This window comes from Lactuca virosa, chromosome 7 (genome assembly GCF_052849685.1).
Source record: "Lactuca virosa cultivar CGN04683 chromosome 7, Lactuca_virosa_CGN04683_v6, whole genome shotgun sequence".
In the NCBI taxonomy this organism is placed as follows: Eukaryota; Viridiplantae; Streptophyta; class Magnoliopsida; order Asterales; family Asteraceae; genus Lactuca; species Lactuca virosa.
This window is the reverse complement of record NC_136432.1, coordinates 210738330-210753803: the sequence shown is the minus strand read 5'-3', so window position 1 is coordinate 210753803 and position 15474 is coordinate 210738330. Positions and strand designations below refer to the sequence as shown.

At 39.1% G+C, this 15474-nt stretch overlaps 1 protein-coding gene and 1 non-coding gene across 2 annotated transcripts; both read right to left on the bottom strand.

Moving 5' to 3' along the window:
- Window positions 1-3937: 3937 nt before the first annotated feature.
- On the bottom strand, window positions 3938-4044 carry LOC145127990 (small nucleolar RNA R71). Its single transcript, XR_013716593.1, has one exon. It is a non-coding gene; the product is annotated as a small nucleolar RNA R71 (small nucleolar RNA).
- Window positions 4045-9719: 5675 nt separating this feature from the next.
- On the bottom strand, window positions 9720-11254 carry LOC145127511 (sucrose transport protein SUC3-like). Its single transcript, XM_079062697.1, has 7 exons — window positions 11183-11254; window positions 11055-11088; window positions 10814-10913; window positions 10642-10715; window positions 10202-10506; window positions 9976-10119; window positions 9720-9872 (listed from the first exon to the last, which is right to left on the bottom strand). Exons 1-7 carry the CDS (start codon window positions 11210-11212, stop codon window positions 9720-9722), a joined length of 840 nt encoding a protein of 279 aa, XP_078918823.1. The 5' UTR covers window positions 11213-11254.
- Window positions 11255-15474: the final 4220 nt, after the last annotated feature.

The window sequence follows — 15474 nt, the reverse complement described above, 5'->3', positions numbered from 1 at the left end:
CCATTTAAAATTAAAGCAGATTAAAGTCACAAAAAAGTTTAAGGTTGATGATGATTACGACCGTAAACTGGGTTTACGGTTGAAGAGTTTACGACCGTAAACTTGGTTTACGGTTTATGTGATTACGACCGTAAACTGGGTTTATGGTTGAGCTGTTTACGACCGTAAACTACGTTTACGGTTGATGAGTTTACGGTTTATACGTTTACGGTTTAAGCGTTTACGGTTTAAGCGTTTACGGTTAACGAAGCTTGGTTTACGGGTTTTGAAGATTCACAGTTTACGGTTGTTGAAGATCTTGAGTTTACAACCGTAAAAAGGGTTTACGGTTGGCAGTAAACTCCCAGAAAGCCTTCAAAAACACGTTTTTGCAGTAGATTCAGTTCCTTTAACCACTAAAACACTAAAACCAATCTTCGATCAATAAGAATATCAGTTTAAGCACCCCAAATCTCGATTGAATGAAGCTTTGACATCGGTTTTTGCTCTGATACCAATTGTAAGGTCCTGAAAAGGATTTTTACCAATGACCAAGCAACAAACAATCACAATTGAAGAGGAAGAAGAAAAGAAATCGAGCTTGCACACGTTTATATTCTGAAAAACGTCAGGTACAACTCGATGGAACACTCTGTAAATGTAATGGCATCAACAACAGCACAATGACCTACACCTCTGCTATTTATACTAGACTGGACCGCAAACTGGGTTTACGACCGTAAACAGGGTTTACGACCGTAAACTCAGTTTACGGTCGTAAACACACTTTCCAACAGTAAACACCTAAACAACTCTCAAAATGTATTACAGACTCATACTGAACTATTACATTGAAAGCCTAGACCAAACCACATTAACTGGACCTTTCATTTTATCATATGAGTTCTCCATGAATGATATGGGGGAGCCAGAAGTGATTCTTGGAATAAGAATCAAGGATGAACATTAAGGAATCTCAATTTCACAGTCTCATCACATTGAGAAAGTGCTTAAGAATTTCAATTGTTCTGATTGTTCTCCTGTAAGTACTCCTTTTGATCCAAGTATGAAACTTATGCCAAATATTAGTGAAGCCGTTTCACAACTTGAGTATTCAAAGTTTATTGAGGTGTTTGATGTATGTTATGACCAGCACAAGGCCTAATATTGCATTTGTTGTAGGAAAGCTAAGTAGGTTTACCAGAAATCCTAGTACTCATCACTGGCAAGCAGTAAGGAGGGTGTTAAAGTATCTTAAGAAAACCATGGGCTTTGGTTTGACTTATGTAGGGTTTCCTTTGGTCATTGAAGGATATTCAAATGCTAATTGTTTTACTAATGTTGAGGACCACTCTTCAACAAGTGGTTGGGTGTTTCTTCTTGGTGGAGGTGCCATTTCATGGGCTTCTAGGAAACAAACATTTATCACAAATTCAACTATGGAATCTGAATTTGTAACTCGTGTAGCTGTTGGAAAAGAACCGGAATGGTTGAGGAATTTGATCTATGAAATTCCTTTATGACCAAAACCTATATCACCTATTTCTATGCACTATGATAGTGTTGCCACCTTGGCAAAAGCATACAGTAAAGTGTATAATGAAAATTCATGACATTTGGGTGTTAGTCACATCATGGTACGTGAGCTCATTACTCATGGTATCATTTATGTTGAGTTTGTTCGATCTTAACAAAACTTAGTTGATTGATATATTCATATTTAATCATATAATTTGTTTATTTTCTTAATACTTTTTGCTACATTTATGCTCAGTATAGGACAAAAGGTAATTAATTTGTTTAAATTATGTTTTGTGGCAGTAAAGAAATGCTCGGTATGAAAAGGAAGCAATTGTTGAGCTGGAAGCTAGAATTTTGGCCTAGTCAATCAAAGTCAAAAGACATCAAGAAATCTGAAGACCACGACATGGGATCTATAGCCACGCCGTGGGGTGTTGGTTTTTCCCAATCTGATGATGCCTAGTTGGATATGTGTTTTAAGCAGTCACCACGTCATGGAGCCTATTCGCCACGGCATGGGAGGTGATTTTTTGTAACTATTTATACTTCATTTTGGCTCTTAACCCTAACTTATGCTGGAATTTTTGGACGACGTTTGGAGGCCAGAAACATCCCTTGGAGGTTCTGGAATGCAGAAATCGATTTGAAGCTTGATTTTAAAGAGATCTAAAGGAAAACTACTGTTAATTACTCTATTGCTTAGATTTAATCATGTTTGTCAAAGTGATTTTCATTTTTACTTGTTTGCTTCGCATAGTTATGGGATAAATACCCTAACTTTCATTTAGAATAGATGATCTTGCATACTATGTGTTGATTGAGTGGATTTGGAGTGTAGTTAATTGCTTATTTATTATGGTTGCTTATTGAAAGAACCATTTATGTTAATGAAAACTTCTTCTCTATTTATTGTTGAGTTTAATTGAGATTTGATGAACTATCTTTCTTAGTTGACTTGAATCTTATGATTTTGTGAGTAACAAGGTTATAGGACTAGTGTTTTGACCAAAACCTAGGATTAGATATAAAAGTTGGTAAATTTATATGAAATTTAATATATAAAGACGAATCATATATTGTATTGATGTTTATAAGCCATTTATGTCAATCAAAGTTACTAGTCTTCCTTAATTCGAACTTCGCACTACTTTTCTTATTAATTTGTTCACTTGATCACTAAATGAATGAGTTTGTTAAACTAAAGGTTTAGTGTTTTGATCATAATTCTAATTAATCTATGAATCGGTAAACAACCACTATATAATCCATTGCACTTTCCACGAAATAAACCATGGGAGCAAGTGAATCACATCTAAAGGAAAGTCTCTTTAATATCTTGAATTAAAATTGTTTTATTGTTTATTCTTTAGTCTAAAGTATTTATTTGCTAGTTGTTTTTAAGTTTCTAGAATCACATCTAAACGAAAGTCCCTTTACTTGCTTATTTTACTTAGATAACTTTAGTAGATATATTTTAGCTGTTATTTTCGTTCCCTGTGTTTGATACCTGGCTTACCTGAACTATCTTATTAATTGATTAGGTACATTGCCTATTTGTCTTGGTTAGTCTAGATTAGTTGGTTTAAAACTAGTACTCATTTCACACATGAAGTTTTTGGCGCCATTGTCGGGGATCAGCTTAATTTTAGTTGCCTTTATCTGCTATTTGTTCTCGACCCTTTGTGTGGAATTTATTTCACATAAAGTTACATTTATTTCGTGTTAAATTCTTCTGTTTTTAATTTTTTGTCCTTACAGTGACCACGTCGTGGCATACTTTCCCATGCCATGGCCAACATTCAGACAGTTTAGATTTTTATTGTCTCTGTTCTTTTTACGTTTTTGTTTTATGTTTTGTTGTAGTAAGTTTATGAACCGAGCATCTTCATATACTATAGTACCAGTCTTGAAGGATCATGATTCTATCATTCATAAAAGCAACAAAGAAAGAAGAAAAGAAAAAGACGATCCCAAAGGAGAAGTAAAACCGAACGAAGTAGAGAGCGAGTATGTGACTGATTAAGAATCTGAAAAAGAACTCAAACCAGAAAACGAGATGGCCGACATTACAGGCATCTACATGGAGGAGTACAAGAAGTGGATGCGAGATTACGGGCCCGATCTTGTGCAGCCCAAAATTCTGAACACTACCAATTTCAAGCTAAAACGGCACATACTTGGTATGTTGAAGGATATCCCATTCTACGGGAAGGATCACGAAGATGCCTACAAACACATCGACGACATGAACGACATTGCAAACTAATTCAATGTTCCTAATGTTTCTCGTGAAACAATGTTGTTGTGGATGCTTCCGGTCACTTTTAGAGGGGCGGCTAAGAATTGGCTCAAAGCACTTACGCCCGAGGCTATAACCGCATGGCCAAGACTCCGGGAAGAATTTATCCAATAGTTCAGCCCACCATCAAAAGTTGCAAAGTTGAAGAAAAACATCGCTAATTTCGAGCAACAATATGGAGATTCATTGTATGAAGTGTGGAAGAGGTACAAGGGGTTACTGAAAAATTGACCATAACATGACCTCAATGTGCAACAAGAGGTCTCAATATTTTATGATGGGGTGAACGTGATGACTTCACAACCCCTTGACTCTCAAGAACCGTTAACGAAGAAGTCACCAGCAACAATTAAGTAGTTAATTGAAGAGTTCTCCAAGCACTCAAGGGAGTATCACAACCCTCGAGAAGACAAGACAAGAGGCTACAAACATGGAAGTGGAGGTTCTGAAGATATAGTTGTGGTTTTGGTGAAGTTAGATTCAATAGACCAAATGATGACAAAGATGGATCAATCCATCCATGCAATTAGTGTTGGGTGTGACAATTGTGGTGGACCACATTTGACTAAAAAATGTGAGCTCGACGAGAACGGAAATCGAAAGGTTCAAGCGTGCTATTCAAGTGGAGATAGATATGATGTAAACTGGAAGAAACCAAGGAAGGAGCGGCAAACCTATGATGACTATCAAAAGGAGAAAGAGGAGACGTATAGGTAACAAGGTCGCATAGTTTATCAAAATGAGCAACCGACTCCCGAAAAGAAGAACGACTTTGAAGCTATGCTCGCCCAATTTGATGTTGCATCAGAAAAGAGACACGGTGAACCAGATGTTGTCCTTCATAATTAGCAAGCCTCGATCCGTAATATTGAGCAAACAAATCTGTCAACTCTCAAGGCAATTCAACGAACGGTTACCGGACACACTTCCGAGTAACACTGAACAAAATCTAAAGGCGAATATCAAGGCCGTGAATACAAGGAGTGGTAAAATCATCAACCCTTTAGTTCCATTAACTAATGAAAATTCAAATGAAGTGTAGGAAACTGAAGAAGAAAACCGAAGGAAGGCTTATGATTAGCAGCCACGGTGTGGCCAACTTGTAACATCCATAAAATTTTAAATTTTCAAAACAACCTTTTTTCTATGGAAGCGTTTACAAAAACCGTTGTTCCCAAAAGAATATTTGAAAATCATAATATCTTTCAACATACTTTTCATAACATTCACATTATCAGAGTTTCCCAGAAATCATAAGTCCAAAATGCGAGGATGTGTACAGTCACGCCTTCACCTTGCCACATCCACTGAAGTACCTGAAACCATAAACCAGAACTATAAGCACGAAGCTTAGTGAGTTCCCCCAAAATACCAACACCTAAACAGATAACATATACAAATAACAGGATGTATTGGGTCCACAACTAAAACACTGGATTACCCCTTAAGCCCACAGTGTGAGTTTGGCATGCCTATCAAACCCACATCTCATATTTGGCTTGCTCTCGAGCCCATAGCGTAAGTCTGGCTTCTCCTTAGGCCCACAGCTTATGTTTGGCTTGCTCCCTCAGTCCTTGGACTGGAATACCGATAAGTAGCCCTCAGTACGAGTCTGGCTTACCAGCCGGTCCTCAACTCATATCTGGAATGCTAATGATCCCTCAGTATGAGTCTGGCATGCCCTCCCTGGCCCTCAGCTCATATCTGGCATACTCCAAGGTTTGTTGGCTACAACACAAACCAGTACAACCTCAACCCAAAAAGCACAATATGTCGACCTATAAGAGATAATATCATATACAGATAAACAGATAGTATCACAGGTAGTCCTACAGATCTGCCAGACTAACATATCAAGACTAGCATAACCAGACTAGCATGCATATCTATTCCATCCTTGGCATATCAACAATATCAGGTTATCAAACCAAAGGGCCGACCTTGATGCCTTCGACCCGAAAGTATAGTGAGGAAAACTCACCTCGAAGACAGAAGCTCCCCGAAAGAAAGTCCTTAGTTGCTGCCCTGCCAGCTTCCGAGCTATCAAAACCAACAACACACCCAATTAGCAATTGGGTCCCATGCTATAATCCATAATCCATACTTCGGGTAAAATGGCCATTTTACCCCTAACCCAACATGACCCAAAACTGAGGCTCAAAACCAAAAGATCCACGAATGCCCACTAATGGCCCAATTTTCCGAACTGGGCCCAACCCCATATGGGTCTTATCCTAAGCCCATATTTTCCTTAAATCCAAATCAGGTTATCACAAACGCCCCTAGGGACAAACTTAGTCAAACACATTCGTCAAAAATCAAAGTCAACGGTCCAACTTGACCCAACTCCCCGAGTTGTCCTTCAACTCGCCGAGTTCCTCTGACAACCGCAAAGTCAGGAAGAAATCGATCCAACTCATCGAGTTGTCTAATCAACTCGCCGAGTTGACCCACACCAACTCAGAAACGGGGAAAACCCAAAACAACTCGTCGAGTTCACCCGAGACCAAACAGCTTAATCTATTGAGATGACATAATCGGAACTAACAACTTTCCCACTCAAATCTTCAATGAAATAGCGTCTAGAAGGGTAAAGTTTCCAACTTTACCCCTTGGAACCAACCAAGTTGCTCAAAACCTAAATCCTAGGTTGAAAAGGTTAAGGGCTTAATCAATAATCACTTAACCACCAAGACAAAGCCACAAAAATACTAATATGGTCCTTAAAGGTTGCATGGTCACGTAAAGCTTCTAACTTTACACCCATGCATGGGTAGGAGGGGCTAAAAAGCTCATAAGAGACTAAAAGAAGAGCTTAATAGATGCATGAAGCCCTTAAGACAATAAAGTTGGCACCTTTATGCAAAAGAACTCATGAAGATCATAGATCTGAAAGAGTAAGCACTTGGGACTTCTACTTCCCCAATAATCATCCATCCATGGCTAAAACATGCAACTTAACCAAATAAGAGATCTAAGTAAATATTAAGCAAGGTTAGAACTTTATATCTAAAATGTGCTGGAAATGGAGCAGAGAATCAAGATCTATGAGCTCCTTCTTGAACCACCACCTTGCACCAAGCTTCCCCTCCTTGAATGAGCTTCAAAAACACACAATGGACTCACAACACTCTTGGAGGCTCTAGGGTTTCGAGATTAGGGTTAGCGGCTATGGGTGCTAGAAATGAGGCCAACACCTGGGACTTAGGGTGTTTAAATAGGGTGCAAAATCCCCAAACTAGGATTTCTCAAACAGCGTCCAACTCGTCGAGTTCCCTTCACCAACTCAACGAGTTGGTCTTTATAAACACGCGCCCCAAAAGCTTCCAACACGTCGATTTTATGCCATAAACTCGGCAAGTTGGCCTAAAAAAGAATTTATTTCCATAATTGGCCTTCTATATTCTGGATGTTACAACTCTCCCCCACTTAAATTAGATTTCGTCCTCGAAATCACTTCTTACTGCCACTCGTAACAAAACAATCCACTGGAGGGACACACACGAAATTCTGAGCATAAGATAATATTCCCAAGACAACCGGAACCCAAACCGAAACTTCTATCCTGACGACAACAATCAAACCTTCAACCCCTGCAAACCACGTCTACCTTTCTGGGACCTGAAATCTATAATGGTTTGATTCCCTTGCAGAGCGCTCCTGCTGAAACAACTTCATGCCCAACTCTCAACGAATAACCAACCAAACATAACGCTTCCAATTCTCAATATACCACGGCTTATCCAAATTTACTGAAACCATCCCTAGAATAGTTCTTCAAGCTCGTAGAAGAACGAATCCTCAATATTTTGAATAAAAACCAATCTTACCTCCCCTGAGATTTGAAACCTAAAGTCTCAATGGTCTGACTCCCTGTCAGACCTCCCCCACCGAACTGTCACCAAGCCAATCTCATAGAGTCTCGTACAAAACAAAATGCTTCAAACCCCTGATCACATTGCTGCTTCAAAGGAAAACAAAGTCACCGACCATATATATAGCGACATAACACTTATACTCGACAGAAGGCTCAGATAATCCTTCGAGTAGAAGATTCATCCCTGCATTGGTTAGAGTCAGACGAGAGTTGCGCAACAGGGTCAAACCAATTACTCTAAGATTATTTAATCCTGTTGCGAGTTATTTATCATTTCCCAAAGTCCCAGATACTCCACACACACGTGGAACCCCACGTTACTAATACAGCCTGAAACACTGATGCTGCCCAAAACACTGATGCTAGGAGCCTGACACCTCCTCACTAGCCCAACCTTCACAATGGTAGAACCATGCATTTGAATCTACCCCAGTCCCTAACTGGGGCATTACCAGAACCATGAAGAATAATCCTCAAAACATAATGACCGCGAACTTATCCCAAAACCAAACCATACGAAGAACCCAAAATCTTCACACCCTTGACTCTAAGTTATGCCATTACCGACCATTGTTTAACGAGCAACTACGATCCAACCATGAACTTTTGCGATACATCCAACCCTTACTGACTCCGGTGTACTCCCACCATGGCACCCACTCGATACAATCACCAAGAATTTTATGACTTACGACTGCATAGAACTTTCCAACCTGAGAATCACAACTCTAACAACCGCCACTACTAGAAAAACAGCCTTTTACGACACGCAATGGGTGTCGTAAAACGTTCAGACGACGCGCAAATGCGTGTCAAGGAAGGCCCTATCATAACGAGAGACAACACGCTTTTGCACGTCGTAACCTTACGACGCGCATTTACGATGCGCTTTTACAACGCGTAATGCGTGTCAAGGAAGGCCCTGTCATTAAGAAGATGATACGCATTCGCGTGTCGTAAACGATGCACATTTACGACTTGCATTGCATATCATTAACGCCCATGTCATAAAAAAAAGACGACACACGTTTTTGTGTGTCATAAAATTTAAATGATTTAAAAATATATATTTTTTGTAAATTTACTAATTTTCAAATTACATCACACATTTAATGTCTCATAATATAAAATAAAATTTCATACGCAAAAAATAAAATAAATTGCCCAAATTATAATATGTCATACAAATAATCATTCAAATGTTAAACAAAAATAATACATTGCTAACATGGGTTATACATTCCTATAAAACTAACAGGTGACCTTGATCTAGATCGAGGTCGACTTGGATCGATGGCGACGATTGGATTTTAGATACACAAACATGATTACTAACCTAAGACCTTGTGCAACAAGTGCATCCCATGCCCTATTTCCAGCAACCACCACACGTTTTAGTGTCTCAAGGGCTAGTATACTTCCTCCTTGCCATCCAATAGCTTTCATTAACAATGGAACCACCTGTAATTTATTAAAAAAAACAAGGTCAAAACTGAAAACTAAGTATGCCCTTGCTCCAAGTGTTTGTGTGTATTTAATAACCCAATAGTAAATAAAAAGATAAACAAATAAATAAATGGATAAAAAGAAATTAAATTTACTAAACACAAAACCTAACATACCTCCATCCCTAAGCGCCAGATGAAGAAAGAAACCCATTGTTTCAACTGAAGCATCAAATTAAGAAATCTTAGAAACATTGACTTACTAGTCCAATGCATTGAGCAACCCATGGACAATGATGGTCAAATCTTTAAACACACAATTGTTGCAGACAGAGCAATATGAGGCTCTTGGAGGATGATAGAGCATACAAGTATCATAGTATTTGACATTAACTGTGTCACCATTCACAAGTTACATTGTAGTTCAAATTTTCTCTGCACAAAAACATGTCGTCCAGTAAAATTACTAGCATTTCCATTTCTTGCTACTATCCTATTTGTTTCGAATTAAGAAATCAATTATCCTCCCATGGTTATAATATGCTTGACAGTCACCACAGTTTGTCTAAGCAGCTATTAAGGCTGCAAAATTACATGTTTAAAAAAATTCTTGTTTAACAGAAATTAAGGTAATGACAGCTGTCCCGGCCATGCTGGCAAACACAACAAAGTTGCTAAACGCCCAGACTAACCTTGAACCCATCCACTGACACATTGGCTCAATCAGGAAAGAGCTGATACCAAGAACCACCTGCCCAATACTTATTATGGTCAGAGAAATGATTATAGAAATGAATTTAGTGATTATTTAGAATTTGAAAAAGGAAATAAAAATGCAAAACTCTTGTTCTTACTGAATTCAATAGCAAACCAATAGCACCTTCTCTAACACCTTCATCATAAGCTTCAACTTTGGCAGCATCTCCTTTTGGGTCCCCATGATAAACCTCTCTCCCCATCCAATCCGTATCAAAAAGAAAAAAAGGGAACCATGACAACTGCACATGTGATGTGCATATATAAAAAAGTAAACAAAAGCAAAATGACCATTTTACCCTTAGTTTCATTTTAAAAACTTACCCATGTGAGAGCCATGACAATAAGCATTGAATGCATCCCTACTGGTAAATGGCATAAGCTGGTCAACAAGTTGACCAAAACTGCCCATGGATTATCATTAAAAGTTTCAACTTGATCTTCTTCTTCAACCTCAGATGATTTACCAGAATTTGTCAGGGGTTTTGAGTCTGAACTTTCAGACCCAGTCTGCTGATGATTGTGAAGAAGAGGAGCAGAATCTGATAATTTTTTATGTTGTTTTGGTGCTAAAGGGATCTCTTTTGCAAAGTAGAGTGTAACCAGTGTGCAAAATGTAAGAAAAATCAGCAAACATGCCAATATGTTTTGTATTATTTAATCTTCCAATTTTCCTTTTGTCAGTTAGAAACATTAGAAGGCTTGTTGTTTGTCAATTTATCAATTTTAGGATATAGTTATATTTAGCTATTAAAAACTCACCGCTGCAACTAAAAAAGTTGCCTTCAGATTTCCACATGCCTCACAACAAGCTCTACTTTTAAAGAAAGGAAACCACCTGTCATGGAGAACGATCAAATTAATTAGAAAAAACAATGAAAAAAAGTCAAATAAAACCATACAATATAATAAGAAGACTTCCAATAGATAATTTACTTGTGCCAATTTCCACTAGAACCAGATAGAAACCCTAAGATGTTTCCAATCGACATCCATGAACAAAACATAGCATTTGCTGAGTTCCTCTGATCATGGCCTATCAAATAAATGAATAAATATTATTATTAGCATTTCTAGAGATATAACATAAACATCATAAGGTGAAACTATTAATAGATTTGGGTTTAGGGTTTTGATCTAAATTAAGATTGAGGAATTCAGAAAACTTGGCACATACCTGCTAAATCAGCCAAGAGAGCTCGAGCGGGGCCCTGAAATTATTAAAATTGTTGCTTGAATTTAAAATACTGGTTTAAAACACAAGTTTTTTTTAAAAAAAAAGGAAATTTTTTTATAAATTGTTACCTGAACGGTGTTATTAGCAAGATCCAGCATCCAGAAACCTATGATGAAAACAAAAGCCGCCCTTGTTCGTGTACCTTTATTCACATGATAAATCAAAATCAATAAGCTAAATCAAATACCTTTATTGCTACTTTTGATAATGTGCAGGGGAGAAGTAGGACAGAGATAGAAGGAGACAATGAGGGAGGGCGTAATACAACAACAACAAGGAGAGAAGTATGAGACTAAGGAGCCACAGAACTCTTAATTTGCGACGTTGTGAGTGAGAGGAGTCGTTGGATCTCTCTGGACAATTTTGTGAGGTGTCCATATGGTCTTTACGTTTTGAATAGTTATTGAAAAAAAAGCCCTAGAATCGTCCCTTCGATTTTGTGTATGTGTGTTTGAGAGAGAGAGAGAGAGAGAGAGAGATAGAAATAGAGAAAGAGGTAGCCATAAGTGTGTGTTCTTGAAAAAAGCCCTAGAATCGTCCCTTCAATTTCATGTTTTCAGATTCTTTATACTGATCAGGGCGGCATCGGTTGGCGAGACGGTGGTTCTCATGGAGAAGTTTTATTTCGAAAACATGTTGAAGGTTGTGGAGAAATATAAGGTCACGTACATGCCTTGAAGCAGAGATGGTATGGTGATTAGGGTTTGTACACAGAAGGGAAGAAGAGAGTGAAGAAGAGAGTGAAGGGATATCTTGAAGCGGGGTATTTCAAAATTAGAATTTTAAAGGATTTCATTTCAGAACGTGCGTTTTGAGTAAAAGTTTATAAAGCGACATTCACAGAGGACGCACAAGCGCCCTCCGTGTTTGTAATTTTTTTATGGGACAATAATTTTAGGGCACGCACAAATGCGTGTCCTCTATCCTTCAAATTTTGCAAAAGTGTCATTATTTTTTAGGGAACGCACAAATGCGCGTCCTCTATCAGTGTGTGTCATTGTTTGCGCGTCATTAAATGGCTGTTTTCTAGTAGTGTGCTTGCGAACAACTGGAATTATTGCATACAACCTTCTGAGACTTTATGATACCTGCCTAATACTCCACCCAAACCTTACTGCTCCCTTTACTTAACCAACAAATTTGTGGCTCATTCGATTCCCATCAGCATGTCAACTCCGAAAACACTACAAGCAGAAGAAATGAACCATCATGATCATTAGGCCCATAGCCTATGACTAGAATACCCCTACAAGGTCGTCAACATAGGTTTGGATTTCCTCTGGGCCCACAGCATGAGTATGGTATGCTCCCCTAGCCCTCAGCCTATGACTGGAACGCTCCCGATAACTTACCGACACTGTCGTCCTTGCATCATTGGCCCAACACTCCGGGCCTGAAGATACCCACATCATTTCATTACCTTGAACGGACCTAAACAACTCCCTTACAATGCCAACTAAGCACCACAAAATAGCTACTAAGCAGAACCTTACGAAAACAAAGTCGCACATAATTCGCGAATATGATAAAGGTTGCACTCTTGGTCCAAATCAGAAGCTAAAACCCAAAATAACCTTGCAAAAAACTCGAACCAAGAGCCCCATAGCCATCTTTCCCAGCTCACATGGCATACCCCTATACACATACTTAAGAGACCCAAAATCTCATCCGAAGAGAAAAGAAACACCAGAGATAATCGAAATGCCACTTTAATCAAAACAGAAAAACATCTTCATGATCAGGTCAAAACAAGACCCCCTACTGGACTAAGACTGAACGGATTCCATCACTACACCACTAGCTCGAGAAAGCCTCCAAGATGATCCTGAAGGTTACCAAAACCTGAGTCTGCTATGAACCAAGCTCCAACTCTGCCATTGAGGGTAAGCACACCTGAAGACCGAAGGGACTTATAATATACCGAACATGAGGGTAGATGACGCATTCCTTGACCTTTAACTGGAACCACTTAAATCCTTCATAGAATTCTTGATGAAAAACGAACTCAACGACCAATGGTCTCGAATACCTTGACACCCAAACCAGAGAAACCATAACCCACCTAGAGCTGAACATGCCTGCTTCTGAAAAGGGTCCACCAACCAACATCTGCCCAACAAATCTGAAAGCAGCAAACCAACCAGCGAATTGACAGAACCCTCAATGGCTGACGTTCAACCTTGCAATCCCAATTCTTCCCTACTTAAAACTCGAAAACCACCGCCCACTAGTGATGAACCAAAACATAACCCAAGCAGTCCATCCATGTACAACCATACTTGACCGTGAAATGAATATCATCCATAGAATGGTCCTCCAAATACGGATTGAACGATCCCCACGAGAAACCAGAATTACAGCTGAAAACCTCGGAACTTCCCATAATAACCACTTACAAATCATAAGCAACTATTGATTTACGATCTAAACATACACCCCTACGTGCAACACACACAACAATCTGGCACCTAACTTTCCTATCTCCCAAGAATACGGCCCTTGCTCGCATCGCCAAGGCACTCATGCCACGTCAATCCATCTGCGCACCCCGGTGCTGATGCACTGTCACCAACTACTGCGGCCAACAGACCCTAAGCTGAGAATCCAACCTAACTCGGGAGATCACATGCCTGCCCACTCCTTCTAACTCGAAAAAAACAGAATAGGAAGATCCTTGCCACATATAATGACAAGCCAATACGACAATCCACCACTTAAATCCTAGATGTGATTTCCAAGTCGATCATGACAACCACTTCCTCCCCGTGTCTCGAGGTCCAAGGCACAACCTCTAACAAAATCCTCGATACTTCAAATCGACATACTCATCTGGGTCTGAACCACTCAACCCACATCAAAATTGCCACAGGGGCCTGAACAAACACAAAACCCATCCTCGCCTGAGAAGCCTAAGCCAAAAGACCGACAGATATGGAATCGTAGCCTCGAACCATGTTATCTTTCCTGACCAGTCCTTAGAATCCCCAAAATCATCCTTGAATCCAGTATGGATCCTGTTCTTCAAGTAGTACAGGCCTAATACTACCTTCCACACCTATCCATACTTTCCTCAAGAATCATCTCGGGTCTTCTAAGACCTAGTAACTCAATACTCCTGAAACCTGCTCGACAGCAAAACAACTGCACTAGAATCCTCCCTAGGCTATCTGAGGGTTCTACACTTCTCTGCCATCAGCTGCTGAAGAACTCCTCACAATGTCAATTGGCTATTCCATGAGTACAATCACATGCAACAAAGCTCAGATCATCCTTCGAGTAACAAACTCATCCCTACAACGGTTGGACTCAAACGGGAGTTGCGCAGTAGAGTCAAATTCGTCACTTTGAGATTATCCAACCCCTTTCACATGTGACTTGACATATTCACCCAAAAGCTAACTTACATTACTCATGAGTTCCACAAAGCACAAATCAAGCACCATTCGTGTAGAGGAGTCGACCGGCACTAAAATGCAATAAAATCCGACAGATCCTCCTACAAAATCCTTGATCTCAAACTCCCAACGCCACGGATGCACCTTCACCCTACTCTCACTCTCCCCCAGAGTGTCTAATAATTCATCGTGTTGACTCTCTAAACATTGCACCCACTCATGAAACTTAGACCAACCCTGCAGCACTTGTGTATGCTAACCATACATAACGTTGGATCCTATAGACATTCGAATACCTTATCCTACCCTCAGGACTTCATCAAACAAGAACAGGAAATAAGGCCAAACCAAACATTCTCAGGATATAGAATCTTAGTTATGTACAACTACGATGCATACACTAAGCAACTATAGTAATGATGTCAATTTCATATAAAGAAGGATCCTAGGCTATCTGGCAATTCTACCATAAAATTCCTGAAGATCTCTAGCCTATCACTAGCATTTTGTTCTAACATATCACAATATCAAATAACAGTATCGTATTTTGGGGTCTACTTACTGGCTGCAGTTGATTGTATACATCGCATCCTCCTTGAGTATTTTGAAAATCTTTTTCCTTAGTTTAAGACTGGATTCACACGAGTGTTCCTCCAATTCATTCAAACCAAGGCTCTGATACCAACTTCTAACATCCATAAAATTTCATAAAATTTAAACTTTTCAAAACAACCCTTTTTCTATAGAAGCATTTACAAAAACCATTGTTCCGAAAACAATATTTGAAATCAGAATCTCTTTCAACATAGTTTTCAAAACATTCACATTATCATAGTTTCCTAGAAATCATAAGTCTAAAATGCGAGGATGTGTACGGTCACGAATTCACCTTGAAACAATCCACTGAAGTACCTGAAACCATAAACCAAAACTATAAGCATGAAGCTTAGTAAGTTCCCTCAAAA

Bases quoted from the DNA above. Each gene is read 5' to 3' on its own strand.
- LOC145127511 (XM_079062697.1), bottom strand. From the start codon at position 11,212: ATGCTGGATCTTGCTAATAACACCGTTCAG. The intron at 11,089-11,182 runs GTAACAATTTAT...TAATAATTTCAG, and splicing joins TTGCTAATAACACCGTTCAG to GGCCCCGCTCGAGCTCTCTT. The intron at 10,914-11,054 runs GTATGTGCCAAG...TTTATTTGATAG, and splicing joins TCTCTTGGCTGATTTAGCAG to GCCATGATCAGAGGAACTCA.